General features: G+C 45.7%; 1 protein-coding gene across 4 annotated transcripts in view; it reads left to right on the forward strand.

The window, feature by feature from the left end:
* Window positions 1-19,825, forward strand: part of ERG (ETS transcription factor ERG) — a 280,170-nt gene that overhangs the window by 209,371 nt on the left and 50,974 nt on the right. For all 4 annotated transcript variants that reach the window (XM_060098477.1, XM_060098476.1, XM_060098479.1 and 1 more), the window contains exon 4: window positions 7,504-7,721. In XM_060098477.1, coding sequence (XP_059954460.1) covers window positions 7,504-7,721 — 218 coding nt within the window. The remainder of the gene's footprint in view (window positions 1-7,503; window positions 7,722-19,825) is intronic.

A 19,825-nucleotide genomic window follows, 5' to 3' on the forward strand; every position in this document is an offset into this window, starting at 1 on the left:
TTTTCCTTTGTTTTGATGTGAAAACAGTTTTTGGACCTACAGCATTATGATGGGGCTTTCATATAATTTCATGACTTAGTTCTATGGTTAATAGGAGCATCAACAAAATGTGATGTTAAGAAGTTGTTTGTATGCTAGGGACACACACACACACACACACACAGACACACACACACACACAGACACACACACAAACACACACAGGATCCTGCCCTGGAAATGCTCATATCTTCATAAAGGCAGCAGTTGGGGGAGAAGTATATGAGCAAGAGAATTCCCAGGACTGGCTACGCTGCTCAGAGCCAAGGAGAAATCCGGTGAGTTCAGAGCAGGGAAATTCATCTGAAGGTCATAAGGAGACTGGTTTCCAGATCAGTCTTTTCTTGAAGGGATTTGCTGAGGGGAGGAAAAGCACCTTCGAGTTTGAGAAAGAAACAAGGCAAGGCAAAAAGGGAAGAATCCTGGTTTTCTACATCATTTAGGCACCATCTTCCCTAGGGGGTCTGCTGACCAATAAGGACTGTGTACAGGTCCTCTAAAGTGCTCAATGAGCAAAGATAGTAAGGATGGAGAGATAGATGGATATATATATATATGTGCATGTAAATGTCTGTATATGAATAGGTATGTGTGTATGTAAATATGCACGTATATGTATATGAATATGCATGTATGTGTGTACAAATATGTATGTGTGTATATGTATACTCGAATATGTGTGTGTATATGTGTATGACTGTGTGTATGTATGTATATGACTGCATGTGTGTATGAATATGCATGTGTATGAATATATGTGTCTATGTTTATGTGTGTGTATGTACACATGAATATGCATGTATGTGTGAATATATGTGTATACGAACATGTGTGTATATGCATGTATGTGGAAATTGACATGTGTACGAACATGTATGTGTGTGTGAACATGCATATATGTGTGCATGAATATGTATGTGTATGCATGTATATGAATATATTTGTATGTCTGTATCTCTGCACCAGTCCTGGGTTTCATTCTCTTAGTGCTGGGCTGGTACTGCAGTTGTAAACGTGTTTGATACTGAAGCGATACCACATTGGGGAAACACTCTCTTTAGATGGACTTCATTTGCCTACATACATTTTTCCTTTGAGGTTAATCCAAGATTTTTATATTTTTGAAGGACTAAAATAGCAATGTGTTAAATGAGAAAAACGTGAGCACAGAGCTAGATGCTGCATTTAATATATGATTTTAATGTTTCCTCCACTGAAGAATTAAGGAAAGAAAATAATATCAAGACGGGGCAAAATGATTCCCACTCAGCCTGACAATGCATCTTTTAACTCACGATGTTTGGCTTTTTTGTGTGTTGTAATTAAAAGATACCGGTCAGAGGAAGTTTCTCGTCCCATGAGATGTTGGCAATATTCAAATGCAAAAATATACATGTTGAGAATAAAATTCTGGAAGGACTTGCCTTTTGATGGGCACATGGAGTGGACGTCTTTCCTACAGACGTATTTGTGTTGCTTTTTTCTCCTCTGAATGTGATTAGGAGTAGACTTTCCAGAAGCATCTACTGCATGCACTCTGCCTTGAAGAGAAGCTATAAACAGTTGGGCTTGAGACAGCCTAATAAATAGTTTTCCAGTATCATTAGGTCTGCAGACATCCACTTAAGGCCACCATGTGCACTGGCTCTAACATATTTATAAATGGTGCTCCTACCTGCCCTATTCTTCCCTTGCAGTATTGATTGGGAAGCCAGGCATCCACCTGCATTGAACACACACCCCAATACACGGCCATCACTTTGGGTCTGAATTATCTGATTAACCAATGAAAAGAACAGGTTGTTGATTTAAACTATTAAATAAGAAAGACTAATTAAATGTATCTGGGACCTATTGCTGCATAGCTTTTAGCCTCATAAGAGAGCGTGTTGTACTTAGAAATTTCCCTCCTATTTTCCAACAGGCTTTCCACTTACTCTCCTGATCCTTTAATTCCATCAAAGTCCTGGGATTCTGGGCATTTATCCCCTCAGCCTTCTCCCACCTCTTCCCTCCACCAGCCTCTCTCTTTCTAGGTGGTTCCATCTCTTATCTGCGCTGTCAGCTCTGCTCTTTCCACAGCTGTGACAAGGCGGTGAAGCACTGTGCATCTGACCTCCGTCAGCCCAACCTGTTCTTTCTCCACGTCACACCCAGAGTGGCGAGTGTACAGCCTCAGGGAGGGATTCCACTTCCCGACACGAACGCTGCTGCTACCTTGTCCTCATGTTGACATTACTCTTCTTCCCAATCCTGCTTTCTCACCTGTGGGCAGGAATGACACCTGACCTTATAAGACTATTGTCAGGACTGTATTTCATAAAATTAAGATGTCATTGATGATAAAACAAACCATTATTTTACCGGCCATCAAAGGAGAAGAAATGCTGCCAGTAACCCATGACATGCCATCGATGGTGAGATGCATCCAGGTTTCAGAGCTCGTAAAATGTGAAAAAAGGTGTATCTTAAAATCAGTGTAATAAGATTTAAAGGGATACTGCATATGAAGCGCTTACCAAGATAACCTGGTTTATTATGTGATGGATCAGCTGTTTATGAGTCAAGAGAATGTGGCTAAAAGATGTCTTATTCGGGCTTCCCTGGTGGCACAGTGGTTGAGAGTCCGCCTGCTGATACAGGGGACACAGGTTCGTGCCCCGGTCTGGGAAGATCCCATATGCCGCGGAGCGGCTGGGCCCGTGAGCCATGGCCGCTGAGCCTGTACGTCCGGAGCCTGTGCTCCGCAACGGGAGAGGCCCACGTACTGCAAAAAAAAAAAAAAAAAAAAAAAAACCCAAAAGACAAAACAAAAAACCCAAAAACAAACCAAAAAAAAGATGTCTTATGCATCGCAGTGTAAGCAGTTATGTGATGTTCCAGATTCTGATTGGTTACATGTCGGGGGGAAAGGCAGACTATTGATTTAAGATGACCTTGGCTTCCTAAAGTGTATTGTGATACCAAAGACTTCTATAAGAATTTTGTTTCTAAAGCATGACCGTAACTTTAACATGCTTGTTCCACTTAGTTTTTCCATTTGTTTTTCATAACTATTTGAGGCACCTAAGACTTGAGGAAACTGAGGGTCAATTTGGGAATCCTGTTCTCTGGACACCTAGTCCTGGCTGTCCTCTGGATTTTTGGGAACAACGTAAGGATCATTTCACTCTGTATGCTTCACTGGCTCCAGGTGTGAAAGAGAGCCGATCATTCTTTAAGACTTTCTTAGTTTCAACATTTTACCACGCCCAGATTTTCATGAAAATTTAAGTATGTTGGGTTCTCTGGATTGACATTTCAGTGTTTTTATGAACCATGGGGATCAAAAGTTAAGAGCAAAATTGAGGCCAGACCCTTATTTTATAATTCTTTTGCTGGAAACATAGGAGCCTCTCAAACTATTCATCTGTTACAGGAAAAAATTCATCTGTTTTAGGCTCTCTGAAATCATTTGCTGGAAATGTCAGTATGCTTAAAAGTACATTCGACTTCTAATTTTTTTTTTAATCTAAGCATTTTGGAACCTTTGTTGTACCCAAATCTAGTTACTTAAAAATAGAATCATATTTTAGTCTCATGTATGAAATATAATCTAGTTGAGTTGTCTTCACTTTCTAGAACTGTCAGTCAACTGTGATGACCAAAGTCCAAAGGAGTGGTCCTCACATGTTATTGGTGCATTCAGTATTCAAATGAAATAATAAATATTGTATACTAACACGACGGTCCCTTTTGTTTGGGGGCAGTTCGCTTAGAATTTATGCCTTTCTCATAAGTTCATGAAAAATGGCATTGGTAGCCTGCCACTGGGCACATCAGAATATCCCAGCTTTCCTGGAGCTACAGAAAAAAACACCCCACACACAAGCACACACCAATCTAAAGTTCATGTCTTTTTATGGTAACACAGAGGCGGGCATATTAATTAATTATGCCACATTGCTGCCAGGTTTGGACTTTTTTTTGAATTCTCTGTCATAAAGCAGCCAAAGCAGTTCGCAAGTAAGTCCCCGCGGCTGGCTGAAGGTGCTGAAGGAATAAGCCATACATGTTAACTAAGGCATCTGCCGACAGCTTTGGCAGGTAGGCGGGTAGGTAGGTGAGATGACCACAGACAAGGAGGGAAGCCAGACGGCAGGGAAGCAGGGACAGCATCCGTCGAGGCCAGGGAGAGTCACTTGCAGAGCTACAGTTGAGGGACTCATGTGTTCCTGGTTACCAGCCTGTGTGTAGCGATCCATTCTGGTTTTAATCCTACTAGGCTAGATCCTTTCCCTGCTTTGAAGTCCCAGGGCTGCTGGGGCGGGAGAATCCTATGCATCAGCCTCTGTCAGTCATACTGCAACCAAAGGGATGATGAAACCTACATGTAATATACAAAGTCAAGTGGGTGAACAAAGGCATGCTGTTGGTACATAGCATTTGTTTGCTTCTAAAGAACAACAGTTAATTTTCGTGGTCATCTTTGTTTGAAGCAGGTCTCTGAAGACCACCCTTCATCTTCTTTTTACTCCTCCATTGTTCAGATGTGCTAAGTTAGCGTGTGTGTGTGTGTGTGTGTGAGAGAGATATTCCATTTATTTATTTGTTTGTTTCCTTTTCCTGACTTGTATTTAACCCTAGGTGCTTGCCTGCCTTGGTTTAATTAGCATCACTTTGGGGCATGCGCTGTCTTTCCAGAATATGGACTGTGTTTCACCCCTTTGGAAATGAAACATTTATCCTGAAGCGTCCTCATTTTTAGACTGCTTCTCCTCTAGTGAACAAAAGCAACTTTTGATATTCTGAAGTATATGGCCTTTCTCACTTTTATTCAGTACTAACTTGGAGGAGAATTTTAAGATACGAAGAAAAACTGTGTGTCCCCCCCTTATCTCTAGCTTTTGTAGATTTTTTTCCCTAAATCGATCTCAATTAACTTTGATTTCTTTCTTTAGAAAACCATGTGGTGAAAAAATGCTTTGCCAGATGTGAGAATGGGTTCCTCCCCCTGCAAACACACACTGAAGCCTTGTTTCAGTTCTAGTATTTTGGTCCAGTTTTTAAATCTTAGGCTACATTTATTTGGTCATTGGTTGTGTTTGTGAGAATATCCTGCTTTATCTTGGGGAGATACTCATATTTTAACATTGTTACTCTTTTCGTTGTGAAAGCCATTTTCTTTCTCATTTGTGATTTAAAGGTTCACTTGCCCCTTACATCTAACCTGTTTCTGCCAATTTCTGATACACATCACGCATTTATTCATGTTTCTCTTCCCCGGTGAGCCAACGCTGAGATTACATAGCATGGTGTTCCCCTCCGAGGCTTGGTGGAGTCTGCAGGACCCTGCAGGAGAATGGAGGCAGCCTTCAGCCTCGTTTTTGGCCCTGAGTGTGTAAAACTGTTCCATCCAGTGCTGCGATGGGAAAGGAGACCCTGTCTTGCACAGTTTATTGAAGAAGCTATAATTTTGCCTTTATTAATTAGCAAGACTGCACGAAGTCCGTGGTGCCGATTTGACTTTTAAACCCATGTCTGTGAGTTTAGATTCCTTACATCCCCTCACTCCATTTGTGACCAGAAGAGAGAGCCACGTGACTCAGGCTCCCCCGAATCTACTGTGCCCATTTCTCGGATTGTTGCCATCTGTTTGTTGATGCGTTTCCTTTTGCTGGCGGTTCAAGATGCCTTACTTTTTTTTTTCTGCCTTGTGCCTGATTCTGGCTCTTTTGTACATTTTGAGTTATTGTTTAAACCCCCAGCTTACTCTTTCCCAAACTGTCACAGGGCTGCGATTCTAAGAGATTTTAGAGATGCCGTGATGGTGGGGGGTGGCGGGGGTTGGTTATCCATACACAGACACCTGGCCTCCACTCTGAGAGCCAGAGCCTTGCGTTTGTTCCTTTTGATTCTCCCTGCTCACTGGTTCACAGCACAGCGTGCCTGGCAGTGAAGTTCATGTACTCGGGAGCGATGAAGAAGTTGGTCCCTGGTTCGATGGGGGATGGAGTGGGGGAGGACAACTGGATTGGGGTGTTTGTGAAATCGCATGTGTTCCCTAAAGATTCGGACACTTCTGCGTAAGGTGGGGGGGTTCTGTCTTAGAAAGGCTGCTTCATAAGTCTCTATTATTAATGGGGGTGGGGGGAGCATCCTTACTTATTTAAGTATCAATTCAAAGAATAAGAAAGGAGTGCTAATGTAGACAATTATCAGAAACCAAGGAATATAAGAAGGGCATCCTAGGCTGTGGGGATACGAGGGAACAGAAGATAAAACACTCACCAGTGTCCTCACTAATTCCCTGCTTGATCTTGGGCAGCTCACCTCAAGGTGAGGTCTTGACCTTTCTGGGTCTCAGATTTTCCCATTTGGGGGATGAGGAGTTTGGACAAGAAGGTCTCCACAGTCCCCACTGGCTCCAAAGTTTCCATTTAAAAAACATGTGTGACCCAGACAGCATTTGCTTCTCACCAGCTGCATAGCAGTACCGAGGGTGTCCAAGGACTGAAATAAACATGAACTACCACATGGATTTCTCTTTTGGTTACAGAAAGCAAAATTGGACGGTCTCGTAGTTATCCTTTTAGTTGCTGCACACTATGTCATTCAAGTAGCTGAAATTTCCCAATCAAATTTGCCTTTGCTGATTTGGCTGTAGAATGTCAGCCTAGCCATAGGCTAACCACTTGTTTGACTTAAAACCACAGAAGAATGCTCCAACAATGACACATTTCTATTTCTTCTCACCAAATCATGCAGAATGAACAAAGATAGGAATAGAAAGTAAGGGGAAAAAAAAAAGAGCTAGTCAGTGATCTAGATATTTTAAACATCTTGGTATTTGGAGACCTCTGGCTAAATCACAGCTTTTTTTTTTTTTTTTTTTGGTTCATTTATCATCCAGATGTTCACCATCATGGAAGCACCACTTGAAACTCTATTTCAGCTAATAACTTAGAAGTGGAAAAATTTGTATCTCTGTCTCTTTGTCCTTTGGTGCCCCATTTCCCCCTCACTCTTCTTCTAAGTAGCTCTTCTTTAAAATCTCCTGGGAATGTGGCAGTTTTGCCAGATGCTTAGGTGTTAGCCGTCACATGTCTTTTTTTAATCTTCACGACCATTCTGTACCCTGTCTGCTTGAATTATAGATTGCATTTGTCAAATAATGACACATGCAAATTGGATGTCTTCTAAGACCTTTGAAATCCAACTTCCTTGAGTTGAGATTAAAGTGGGTATTATCTGCACGGCTGTGGTCAAGGCTGGGATGTTTGGAGACCCACACAGAAGTTTTTCTAGGTCAGTCAGTTCCAACTCTTACCGTCTCTAGGGGAAAGAAAGCCAGCTCCTTTTTGCTGCTGAAAGGTAGAAATGGATACTGTAAAAACTACCTAAAAAGGGGGTCCCAGTTAGCAACTTTTTGAAGCGTGACTGTCCCTTGGCATGTCCTGAATGTGTGTTTCTTCGGGTGTTCAGGAAGCGCTATCTGTCGTGAGTGAGGACCAGTCATTGTTTGAGTGCGCGTACGGCACGCCACACCTGGCCAAGACGGACATGACCGCTTCCTCCTCCAGCGACTATGGACAGACATCCAAGATGAGCCCGCGTGTCCCTCAGCAGGACTGGCTGTCTCAACCCCCAGCCAGGGTCACCATCAAGATGGAATGTAACCCTAACCAGGTGAACGGCTCAAGGTAAGGAGACCGCCGCCTCTTGCTCTCCCAGACCTCTGGTTTTCCCACCCCTTGCAAAGGCAAAGTGGAAATGGATCACACTTCCCCCCGAGATGGTTTCAGAAACGGAGGGCATTGAACAGTAACCCTGGGCACTGCTGAGAAAATGTGTTCTCCAGTGGTTTGCGTGGAGGAGAGAGGTTGTAAAACCAGTAGTACATTTACCGAGAACTCGCTTTGAAGATGAGATGTTCAATTCCATTTCCCAGACGTGAGGGCTTTGAGGGAGGGGGCCTTGCCCACATATGGCAGAATTCGTCTCTGAGGTTTTTATTGCCTGGAAAGTAAAGCTGTCTTCTGTTTTCATGGAGGGAGAGTGTCAGCTAGTGGCCAGGCAGTGTAGCATATGTCCAAGCCATGTGACGTTGCTAATGGACCTACTTCCTGTGTCCTCCAGCCCCCCGCCCCCAACCTTCCCTCCTCTGTCACCTTCTTTGAATGCTTGCTTTTTCTTCTCCTCTTTACTTAAACTTAAAACCAAGCACCAGTGTCACCCGTAAGTATTAACTCTCCTGAGTTTGTCACGATAGTGCTGTGGTCACCTAGAATGTATTAGCGAATTATCGAATGTATTATCCCTGGCACTCAAAAGCATTTCTTTTTCTTTTTCTAAATTTATCTGTTTATTTTATTTATTTTTGTCTGCATTGGGTCTTCGTTGCTGCATATGGGCTTTTCTCTAGTTTCAGCGAGCAGGGTCTTCTCATTGCGGTGGCTTCTCTTGCTGTGGAGCACAGGCTCTAGGCACGTGGGCTTCAGTAGTTGTGGCACACGGGCTCAGTAGTTGTGGCTCATGGTCTCTAGAGAGCAGGCTCAGTAGTTGTGGCGCACGGGCTTAGTTGCTCCGTGGCATGTGGAATCTTCCTGGGCCAGGGCTTGAACCCGTGTCCCTGGCATTGGCAGGTGGATTCTTAACCAGTATGCCACCAGGGAAGCCCACAAAAGCATTTCCTTGGATGTAGTTTTGAAGAGTCAGGTTGATTTCAATTATGATATAATACCTCATATATATTCAGAAAGAATCGTATCAAATCTCAAGACAAAGAAAGAATAATTTCATTTAAATTTGCATGATCTGCCCAGAGTCACAAGAACAGCTCACAATTTTTAGTGCTTTACTATGTATAAAGCCCCTTTTACATCTGATGGCCTATCAGTCCTCCAGGAAGCCCTGTGAGGAATGCCTATCCCCATTTGATGGATGAGGAAACTGAGACTCAGGCATTTTCTGGCTAACCCAAATCAGCACTTAAAGCAACTCAGAATTTGGATTCCAATCAAGGGTGTTTGACTCCACACCCAGTGCATTTTTCCCACTCTGTCACAGCTATAATAGGCCCTTTTTGCTACGTATGTATTTTAATGCGAAATATGTTTTTTATAAGTGTCATGTTTTATAAGCACTGGAAACCATTGCATCAACTTCTAGTGTGGTGTCCGTGAAGGTGCCAAGTCACAGCCCTCAGAGGGAATGTCAACCATGAGGCTGGACGTGCCAAACAGGGAGATGGGAGGGACCAGAACTGCCCTGGGCCCTGAGAAGTCAGTTCACTTCTGTGCCTCGAGTTTCTTCTTGAAAGTGGGAACGATAATTCTGATGCTGCCTATTTGCTACAACACTGGTCCTTTAAAGGGAATTCAAGCCAAGGCAGACCCATCTTAGACCTCATCAGGGGACTAATTCCTAGACTTCTGAAAGGACCATGGTAGAAAAGGCTACCATAGGGTCCAGGATGCCAGAGTCCTGGCCAGTTCCTCATTACATGTAAATATGTTACAGGTAAATCCTATCCATCTGATAGAATGGTTTCACTGACCATTCACTGTATCTGTTTCTGAGACTTGGAGGCATGCAGGTTAATCCTGTTCTGAAGAAGGCAGGGTGTTTATATAAAAGGGTAGTTGTGGAGCCAACCCTGTAAACATTGATCGATTCTATTTTTTGATGGAGTCACGTGATCCCATGCATGCCGGGGTAGTCACGGTGGGAGCATTAAGAGCAAGATGCATTTCTAAAGTGTTCTTCTTCCAAGGCTAGTTTCTACCTATGGGAAATACATCAGCACGTGTGTGTGTGTGCACGTATGTGTGTGTGTGCATGCATGTGTGTGTGTGTGTGTGTGAGAGAGAGAGAGGGAGATTGTGTGTGCAAGGGAGAGATTATGAGAGAGATAGAGATGGAGATGGAGAAAGAGGAAGATAAATAATTAGAGAGAGAGGGAAAAAAAGCTTCAGGCAAAGGGCACTGAGATGGTCTCCAGCTGGCAGTTAGCAGAGAGGACCATGCCCTGGCCCTTATTTGCAGAGTCTGGCCTCGGGCCAGCTCCAGGAATGCCAGTCTGGATTTAGCAAGCCTCAGAAAGGAGACTGAATGAGGAGGTGAGAACAATGTTGCAGAAATGAAACTTTCTCTCCTTCTCACTGAATTTAAATAAATGAATGAATAACTAAGTAAGCAAACAAACAAACAAACAAATAAATGAATGAATAAATAAGAGAGAAGTGTGAATACCAGTTCCTTCAATGCCGGCCTGTGCTTCCTTTCAAGAGCTGATGTCCACCTGCCCTCCTGGCCAAGCCCTGGGGCCGCCTTCCCAGCCCGAGGTGGTCACCACAGGGATTTGGGATGGGTGGGGGGACTTGAGGTGACCCTGAGCCTGGCCTAGGGGCTTCAAGTCCCCAAGAAAGACACAGGCCCCCGGAAAGCTTTGCCCGCGTTCCTCAGCCGGCTGACCTTAGAAAGCTTCTTGGCCGTTCCTCTGTCAGGCAGCTGCGAAGCTGCGGACTCAGGCGAGGGTCTCTTTCCTGGGAAAGGAAATCATTTTTGGAGAAACTGGACCGTTTTCTTGCAAGGGGACAATGGAAGCGTCAGTAGCTTCCACTCTCAGGCCCTCATGGAATCCTAAGATGCTCAGAATGCTCCCCTCAGAGGATCATTAAAGGCAGTTCCAGCTTTGGGAGCAAACTGGGATGTGTTTTGGTGGCGGCTACTGAGGGAAGTCAACCTTGTCGTGGTCCTCATCTTCCTCCTGGATGTCCGGTGGTGCTGGCCCAACAGCCGCTGCCCAGAAGGGGGGCACGGCTGCCTGCATTTGCCTGGGAACTTGATGGGAAATGGCAAGCCTGGTGTGGAGCAAGGGGTGAGGGGCACAGAGGGGAGGAGCACAAGGGAGAGGAGCACAGGGGGCAGGAGCAGAGCGGGGAGGAGGATGGGGGAGGAGCAGAGGGGGAGGAGCACGGGGGGAGGAGGATGTGGGGGAGGAGGATGTGGGGGAGGAGGATGTGGGAGGAGCACGGGGGGAGGAGAGCGGGGTGAGGAGCACGGGGGGGAGGAGGACGGGGGAGGAGCGTGGGGGGGAGGAGCACAGCTTGTGGAACTGAGCTATGATGCAGATGTCAACTGGTCACCAAGTACTCTCCTTCCCCTCACCGTGGAATGTTCTGGGTGAACAGGACACAGACATGTATTGATCCTCTTTGTAGAAGAGGCTCCTGCCCATCTTTTCCGAGCTCTGTGTGCTGGATCCAGCTCAGTGGGGCTGGTCTGGTGTGTCCATCAGGGTTCTCCAGAGAAACAAAACCAATGGAATGCACAATGAAGAGATTGACTGTAAGGAACTGGCTCACACAGTTGTGGAAGCTGTCAAGTCTGAGGTCTGTAGGGTGTACCAGCAGGCTGGAAACTCAAGCAGGAGGAGATGCCACAGTCTGTTTTTGTTTTTTCAAATTTATTTTATTTTTTTGTACAGCAGGTTCTTATTAGTTATTACTTTATACATATTAGTGTATACACGTCAATCCCAGTCTCCCAGTGCATCCCATCCCTCCCCCGCCGCTTTCCCCCCTTGGTGTCCATACGTTTGTTCTCTACAGCTGTGTCTCTATTTCAGATGCAACAGTCTTGAGGCAGAATTCCTTCTTCCTTAGGGGAAGCTCAGGTTTTGTTCTTTAGACCTTCCATTGATGAGATGAGGCCCACCCACGTTATCAAGGATAATCACTTTTACTTAACATCAATGGATGGTAGATGTTAACCGCATCTATGAAATACCTTCAGACCAACACCTCAATTGGCATTGGATTAAGTCACTGAGTGCAGTGGCCTGGCCAGGTGGACACAGGAAACTGACCACACCTGGTGCTCCTGGCCTCTCGGCTGGTCAGTGGTTAGTGGGGCCATTCCTTTCAGATTTCCAAATCAGCATTTCCTGGGGTTGCCAGTTCCCTGTCCCTGAGGGGCTCAGCCTGGCTGGATGGGAAGTGTTGGGGGGTGTTGCACATCAGATTGGTGGATCAACAGGACTGGCCTTCAGGCTGTGACCTTGTGGAATATTGCAAGTGGGTGGTGAGGCACAGTCTGCTCTTCAGAACATAACGGGCTGCCTGAAGGGGCATGGAGGAAGGAAAAACTCAAAATTCATCAGCGGACCTAAGACCCATTTCATCTAGAGGATTAGAAGAGTCCAGCAGACAGAGGGCTGCCCGGGATCAGATCCGCAGATTTTGCCAACTTGCGGCGTGATCTTTACACGTGTCAGCTCCAGTTCCATAAAAGGGAACATGGACCTGCATTGACTTTGCTTTCATTCTAGAGATCTTGAATGGGCACCTGGCTGTACCAGCTCTGCCCAAAGTGTCAGGGGGTAGAGACCCAGGTCATGGAGACAGCGATCCTTCCTGGAGGGGCTCGCGGCAGAGACACTGCAGAGGTGAGCGTGGTTGAGCACCAGGGACCAGGATGCAGCTCGTAAATGTGCCACCTCCCTGCATCTTTCCGGAGGTGGTGGCTGCCTCACCCACCACCTGGAAGCCCCAGGCCAGGGGTGCTGAGAGTGAGGGACTGCAGCAAGAAAGGAAGTGCATCTCCTGACCCCCAGCCCAGCAGCTCCTCCTCACTGTCCTCGCTCTGAGCTTTTGTGTGGTGGACTTCCATACAGTACACTGGCCTCTTGAAGTCAAGTTCAGGGGGAGTTTACATAAGTCAAAAATTGGACTTTGGCTGGAACGTGCAGGTTGTTACCTTTGTGGCCCCTTGTTGCTCTTTTGCAAACACCCCCCGGGGGGAAGAGCCCCCTGTACAGCCTGGGCGTTGCCAGAACATGACCTAGCTCCTTCTGTATAAGATACGGTCCCTGGGAATGGTCCTGTCTGTCCCTATCGACCCATTACCCTCGGAGGAAAAGGCCAAGGCTTGGAGGAGGGAGGAACTGAATTTCCCAAGCAAGTGATGGAATTCTGCAAAACCTTAGCCCCAATGCGCACACAACCTCCTGAAATGAAATACGAGTGGTGAAATGAGATCTACTGCCATTATAACAGCTCTATAAAAAATAATAAAAGGAAAACAGGAGAGAAAGGAACCATGCCTTGTGAGCCAACAGGGATGTAATTGTGGGTTTGGCTTGGCGGCTGCCATATCAGAGGACATGATTCTTGCAGACACTAATCCAATTGCACATTGTGTAGACACAAGACATCATTTCTCAGCTTCGGCGGTCCCCGACACCCTGCCTTTCCCCCTTCTTCACTCCAGCCTCACCCACAAGAAACCCCCAAGTGTTCACACAATGGAGACATGTCAGTGCAGCCCAGCTGGAACAGCTGTTCACAGAGGGCCCTGCTGGGGCTTCAGAACTGCCTGACCTCCAGCGAGCCCCCTGCTGATGGCCTTAATTCTATGTGAGGTTCCTAAGGGTCAAGCCACTGTAGACTGGCAAGATAGACCAAGAAACAAGCACACACACACACACACACACACATGCACACACACACTCACACTCACATACGGTCCACGAGAAAATTGTCTTCCATCACAAGCAGGCAGTGTGGTGTGCAAGCCTTTACTCTCTCTCAGCATCCCTGTCTCGGAGATTCAGTCGACTCTCAGGCGGGTGGAATCGGGCATCCTTCATCCTTCCACAGGCAGTAGAAACTCCTGGTAGCCCACCAGGAAGTCGCGGCAATTCTGTGCCACCCACCTGGAGGCTCACTGCAGCTGGAATTGAATGACTCTGTGTGCCACACTATGAGTCCTGCTCTTAGCCCAGTACCCGAGCCACCTGGAGTCATTAATCTATTGTTGGAGTCTGTTGGGTGAGAGGTCCCCTGGTGCGCTGATTTTCAAAGTGGGGCTCTAAGATCCGCTGCATCAGCACCATCTGGGAGCTCGTTAGAGATTCAGATTCTCAGGCCCTGCCCAGACCTGCTGAGTCCGAAGCTCTGGGGGTGGGACCCAGCACTCCTGCTTTAACAAGCCCCCCTCCCCTACCCCGGGATTATGACACTCACTGGTCTGAGAAACACAGTCCCGTTGCAGCATCCAGGGAGATAAAAAAAATGAGAATCCCCGGAGCTGGATAAAGGTGGCCTATAGAGTGGATAATCTAGGAGAACAAAGTGCAGAGGAGGGTTCACTCTCAGGAAGTCTGTCTGCCTAGGTGGAGGGCCACCCTGCTCGCTTCTCATTGCAGTGGCTTTTGTCTGGCTGAGCCTGTGAGGTGAGAGATTGGGCCTTGCCTCTCTCTGTTGTCTGGGAAGGAGATTCACTGTGTGCTGTGAATAACTCCAGTCTAGGATCAGATGACAGGATGCTTTTGATGTAATATTTAAAAAGCATGCTGTCTGGAGTGTGGTGAAGATGACAGAAAAGAGGGCTCCCTGATTGGTCCATCTTGGTATCAGACATCCTGGTTATGCACAGAGTCATTCATTCATCCAACAAGTATGTACTAAGCACCTATTATGTGCAGTCACTGTTTTAGGTACTTGACATACAGTCGTAAAACATACACAAGAATATTGCCTCTCTAAGTTCACTTTCTAGCAGGAAAGACAGCCAGTGAACCAGATAGCTAATTAAAGGCTAACAGGTTAGATTGTGGTAAATGCTAAGGAAAAAAGAAAACTAAAGCAGGGCAGGGGGTGGCAGTTCTGGAAAGGGCAGCCTGAAAAGATCACCTCTGAGAACATGACATTTGAGTAAAGCCCCAAAGTCAGTGAGGGAGAAGGTTCCATGGTTACCCAGTAGGAGAATATTCCAGGCAAAGGGAGTGGTGAGTGCAGAGACCCTGAGGTCAGCCTGAAGTTGTGGCTGATGTTTAGTGACCAAGGGGAAGAGTGATGGGAGATGAGGTTGAGTGATCGTGAGGCCAGTGAGGGGCTTTGATCTTCGCTCTGAGCGAGCTAGGAGGCCACTGGGGGCCGTAAGCAAAGGAGGGATGCGATGTCCCTCAGATGTAGCAGGATCTCCCTGGCTTCTGTGTTGAAGCCGAGACCGCTAGGAGGCCCTTCAGGAGTTAGGGTAGGAGATGGTGAGGCCTGCATGAGGGTGGTTGCAATGCAGGGCTGGGAAAAGCGATTGCATTCTGGACGTATTTTGAAGGTAGAACTGATGTGTTTTGCTGATGGGTATGGAGTGAGGAAGAGGGAAGTGAGGCTGAGCCCCCGGTTGGGGGGTGTACCCCAAATGAGGGGTGGACAAGCCACACCTGGAATCCTCCTGAGAATCGAGCCTGGGCCCCTCTAGTTATCAGCCCAGACGCAGGGGGCTTGCACTTACCTCTAATAAGCACCAGGCAAAATAGGATGAGCTCTGGTCTCCTTCCCTGAGTGCAGGGGATCTTAGTCATTAAACCAGTGGTTCTCAGCCACCATGGCTGTGCCCCCAGGGAGCCATTTGGCAGTGTCTGCAGACAGTTTTTTTTTTTTTTTTTTTTTTTTGCGGTACGCGGGCCTCTCACTGTTGTGGCCTCTCCCGTTGCGGAGCACAGGCTCCGGACGCCCAGGCTCAGCGGCCATGGCTCACGGGCCCAGCCACTCCGTGGCATGTGGGATCTTCCCGGACCAGGGCACGAACCCGTGTCCCCTGCATCGTCAGGCGGACTCTCAACCACTGAGCCACCAGGGAAGCCCTGCAGACAGTTTTGACTGCCACACCTGTGAGGCGTTCCTGGCATCTAGTGAGTTGAGGCTAGAGGTGCCGCTCAGCATCCTACAACACACAGGTCAGCATCTGCCCCCAAAAAGAATAATCTGGCCCCAAAGGTCTGTAGTCTCAAAGTGGAGACACTCTGCACTAAACCATTTATTTGGTGTTCACTCTTCATCATAGACTGTGTTTGCTATGAAGATGAGTTAAGAGAAGCTTACGGTCCGTCAAAGGTGAAAAAGATTCCGTGAGGTCGCATGACAAGTACAAGTTCAGGGGGATGCTCTGGGCCTGGCCATAGCAGGGATGAGAGTATGACTCAGTTTCCCCAGGCAGGAAAGACTCCCAGAGGAGTGATATTAGTATTTCTATAACGCACTGTGATTTATTAATAGATTTTAGGATACAACATATCATCCAATTTACTCATTAAATCTATGAGATGGCATCAAGATTATACCCATTTTACGCATGGAGACCATTAAGTCTCCATAACTTAAGTCCGCCTGCCATGGGCCATGTGACCCCAGGCCTGTGCTCCTCTTTCTCCCTCAGGGCTGCTTCCTTTAGCCAGGCATCACCTCTGTGTTGGCAGGGACGGTGGAGTTTTGCCAGGTGATGGATGAGCAATATGTCCGATTTTTTGTCTTCTGAGAGGCATTAAACCCAAACACCAACCATATTTTGATTTCTTGTATATATTTCACAGTTAAAAAAATTTACTTTCCTCTCATTTTACTTTATTATAACAGATCAAGTAAACTGCACTCATCTTTACATTCCCTTCATGAGGTGATGCCAGACAGAACCACGTTTAACAAATAATTAGCATGATGGGAGACCTTCGGTCTGAGCCCAGTGGTGGCTCTCAGTAAATACTCACTGGGCTGAAATTAAAAATAAAAAATTCTCAGTTTTAGGATAGTGACTATTCCAGTTCCTTATGTGTCCCTGTGTTGGAAGAGGTGCTTTGCCCCAATTCCTGCGTACAGAGCAAGATCTTGGCTGAAGGTCTTTTAACATCAGTTTTCTCGTTTTACATGGAATACTCAATATTTGACATTTGAAAGCGGCTCCCTGAGACTGGTCTCCCTCATGCCTTTCTACTTTGATGCACTGAGATTTGACTTCATGTATATTTTCTTACATTTTCTAGAAGACTTTATGTCTTCTTTTAGGGCAGTGAAATTTGCAGCTATAATCACATTTGTTCCTTTCTGCCTTAAGGTTCTGAATCCAATTGGCATAAAAGATGTTTCCTAGTTAAGCTTGGCCACCTTCCAAACCTTCCAAGCTGTGGGCGGCTCAGTGTTGGAGACTGGAAAACTAGTGGTTTTCCCAACTGTGCTAGTGAGGTCGGGTAGTAATCGTTTGTCCTACTTGTAAGGGGCCTTGAGTCTTTACAGACATCAGTTCATTGGGCTGCAGGGCTGAGGCATGGATTGAAAGGGCCTCACTTGGGGAAGATTTAGTGAGAGAGTCAAGTTCTCTGGGGCTCCCTCTCTGTCTGGAGCAGACTTTTTCTCATCTGCATCTTTGCCATTTCTTGGGGTGTCAAATGGATGGACACCATTTTGTAGAACAGCCTAAGAGCCGTGCTCTTCCTTAGGATGTAAATGAATCCCATCGGGTCACTGTGGATATTGACATTGGGACAAGGGCACTGCTTGGCATTTTCCATCCTGAAAGGAAATCATCTTGGTTAACCAGAATTTACATAGCCTTTTAGGAAAATAAAACCCTGAAAGCACCATAATGGCTATCGGGCTTAATTCTTTCCTCTCTGAAAAATGAAAGTGTTTTGAGAAGAACACACACACACGCACACAAGATAGAAAAGATGCCACATCTTTGTCAGGTAACTATTTGTAGACATCTTATTCTACAGAATACTTTATTCTAAAGGATGAATCCCCAAAGGATGCATTTCCTCCTCAGTTTTCAAGATCTAAATGTGCTGTGATCTTGCTGATACCCATTTTCGGCTGTTAAGAGAAATATACACTTAAACCATGAAACTTTCTCAGGGAAACTTCAAACCCCTTTTGGGGACAAAGAACTAACTGTTGGTGGTGACTTTTTAAATTAATTTCGTCTTCAACTGCTTCGGAGAAGGGAGAAGGGAACAGGCCTGATGGGAAGAGGCTGAAATTCCAGGTGTAAGAGAGAATATTTAGTAAGGGTAAAAATAACACACAGCTGTGAAGACAAACATCTCCAGTTTCAGTTTGAGCCCAGAGTGCTACGTGAATCACTGCCGAGCTCCACCCGCTGCTCAGGCCATGGGCTCTGAAGCAGCTTTTCCACTGCCTCTGATTCAGAAATAAACCAGACCTACAAATTACCCCAGTGCTTTCCAGACAATCCCCTCCTTGTCTGGGGTCCTAAAAATACCTTTTGTGGTGACTACCTCCATTCATGGCGTGAAACTTGATTAGGAGTTGGTTGGGTCGATTAGGACTAAGTATGTGCTTTTAGGATTCTTATGAAGAAAACCACCTGAGGTTGATTGATTCCTATTCAGGTTTAAGGCGGACTTGGGTGCTGCGTTCCCCGACCAGCATCCTTAGGACCCTCTTGTGGAACTGACCTCTTTGGACTGTCAGGGTAGAGCTGCCAAAGAAAGCCTCTGTAGTCTAGCTTCATCATCAAGTTCTTAACATGAAGTCACCTGATAAACTAAAAAGAACATTTGGGAAGATAGTGCCATTCTAATAAACTCTAATGAGCTGAAGCCTGCACGGGAGTAAACATTCACGTGCTCATCCACAAAAGGGTAGGATGGGATGTGGACTGTGGTCTTCCAAGACAGCATATGTGGGGCTGGGGAGAGGGGCTTCACCCACCCAAACGCAGGCACCACGAGAACAGGGACACTGCTGGGTCCCCAGCACCTGGGACAGTACCTGGCGTACACTTGCTCTGTAAGTGTTTGTTACACAGATGAATGGATAGAGAAGATGTGGTACATATGTACGATGGAATGTTACTCAGCCATAAGAAAGAATGAAATAATGCCATTTGCAGCAATACGGATGGACCTGGAGATTCTCAGACTGAGGGAAGTAAGTCAGAGAAAGACAGATAGCATATGATATTGCTTATATGTGGAATCTTTTTTAAAAAAATGGTACAAAGGAACTTATTTATAATACAAAACAGAAATAGACTCACAGACATAGAAAATAAACTTATGGTTACCAAAGGGGAATGGGAGGGGAGGGATAAATTTAGGAGTTTGAGATTAACATATACACGCTACTATATACAAAATAGATAAACAAGCAGGACCTACTGTATGGCACAGGGAACTCTACTCAATATTCTGTAATAACCTATAAGGGAAAAGAATCTGAAAAAGAACATGTGTGTGTGTGTGTGTGTGTGTGTGTGTTGTGTATAAAATGCATACCTGAATCATTTTGCTGTACACCTGAAACTTACACAACACTGTAAATCAACAATACTTTAATAATTTTTTTTAATGATTGAATTGAGGAGGCCCAGGGCCAGATGGCCGAGGACAGTCTAGGGAGTGTGGATTAGTCGGAAGGTTCTATGGGCCGAGGAGGGGCTTGGGTTGCACATGGCCAGCGTGGACTTGTCTTTGTGGAAGACGACTCTGGTAGCAGGAAAGCAGACTCTCTGGAAGTAAAGCTCAAGAATACTCCACCCTCTCATTTATCCCTCTCCCCCTCTTTTGCCTTTGGTAACCATAAGTTTGTTGTCTACATCTGTGACTCTATTTCTGTTTTGAAAATAAGTTCATTTGTACCATTTTTTTTAGATTCCACGTATAAGCGATATCATATGATATTTGTCTCTTCTCTGTCTGAATTACTTCACGTATACACACGACTATATATAAAATAGGTAATTAATAAGGACCTACTGTATAGCACAGGGAGCTCTACTCAATACTCTGTAGTAACCTACATGGGAAAAAGATCTAAAAAAGAATGGATATATGCATATGTGTAACTGAATCACTTTGCTGTACACCCGAAACTAACACAACATTGTAAATCAACTATACTCCAATAAAAGTTTAAAAAAAATATGCATTTCAAATGTGAAAAAAAAACTTACTCCACCAGCATGTGATGGAGAACATGGCAGGGGAAAGCCGTCTCCAAGT

This window comes from Mesoplodon densirostris, chromosome 5 (assembly GCF_025265405.1).
Source record: "Mesoplodon densirostris isolate mMesDen1 chromosome 5, mMesDen1 primary haplotype, whole genome shotgun sequence".
NCBI classification, from domain to species: Eukaryota; Metazoa; Chordata; class Mammalia; order Artiodactyla; family Ziphiidae; genus Mesoplodon; species Mesoplodon densirostris.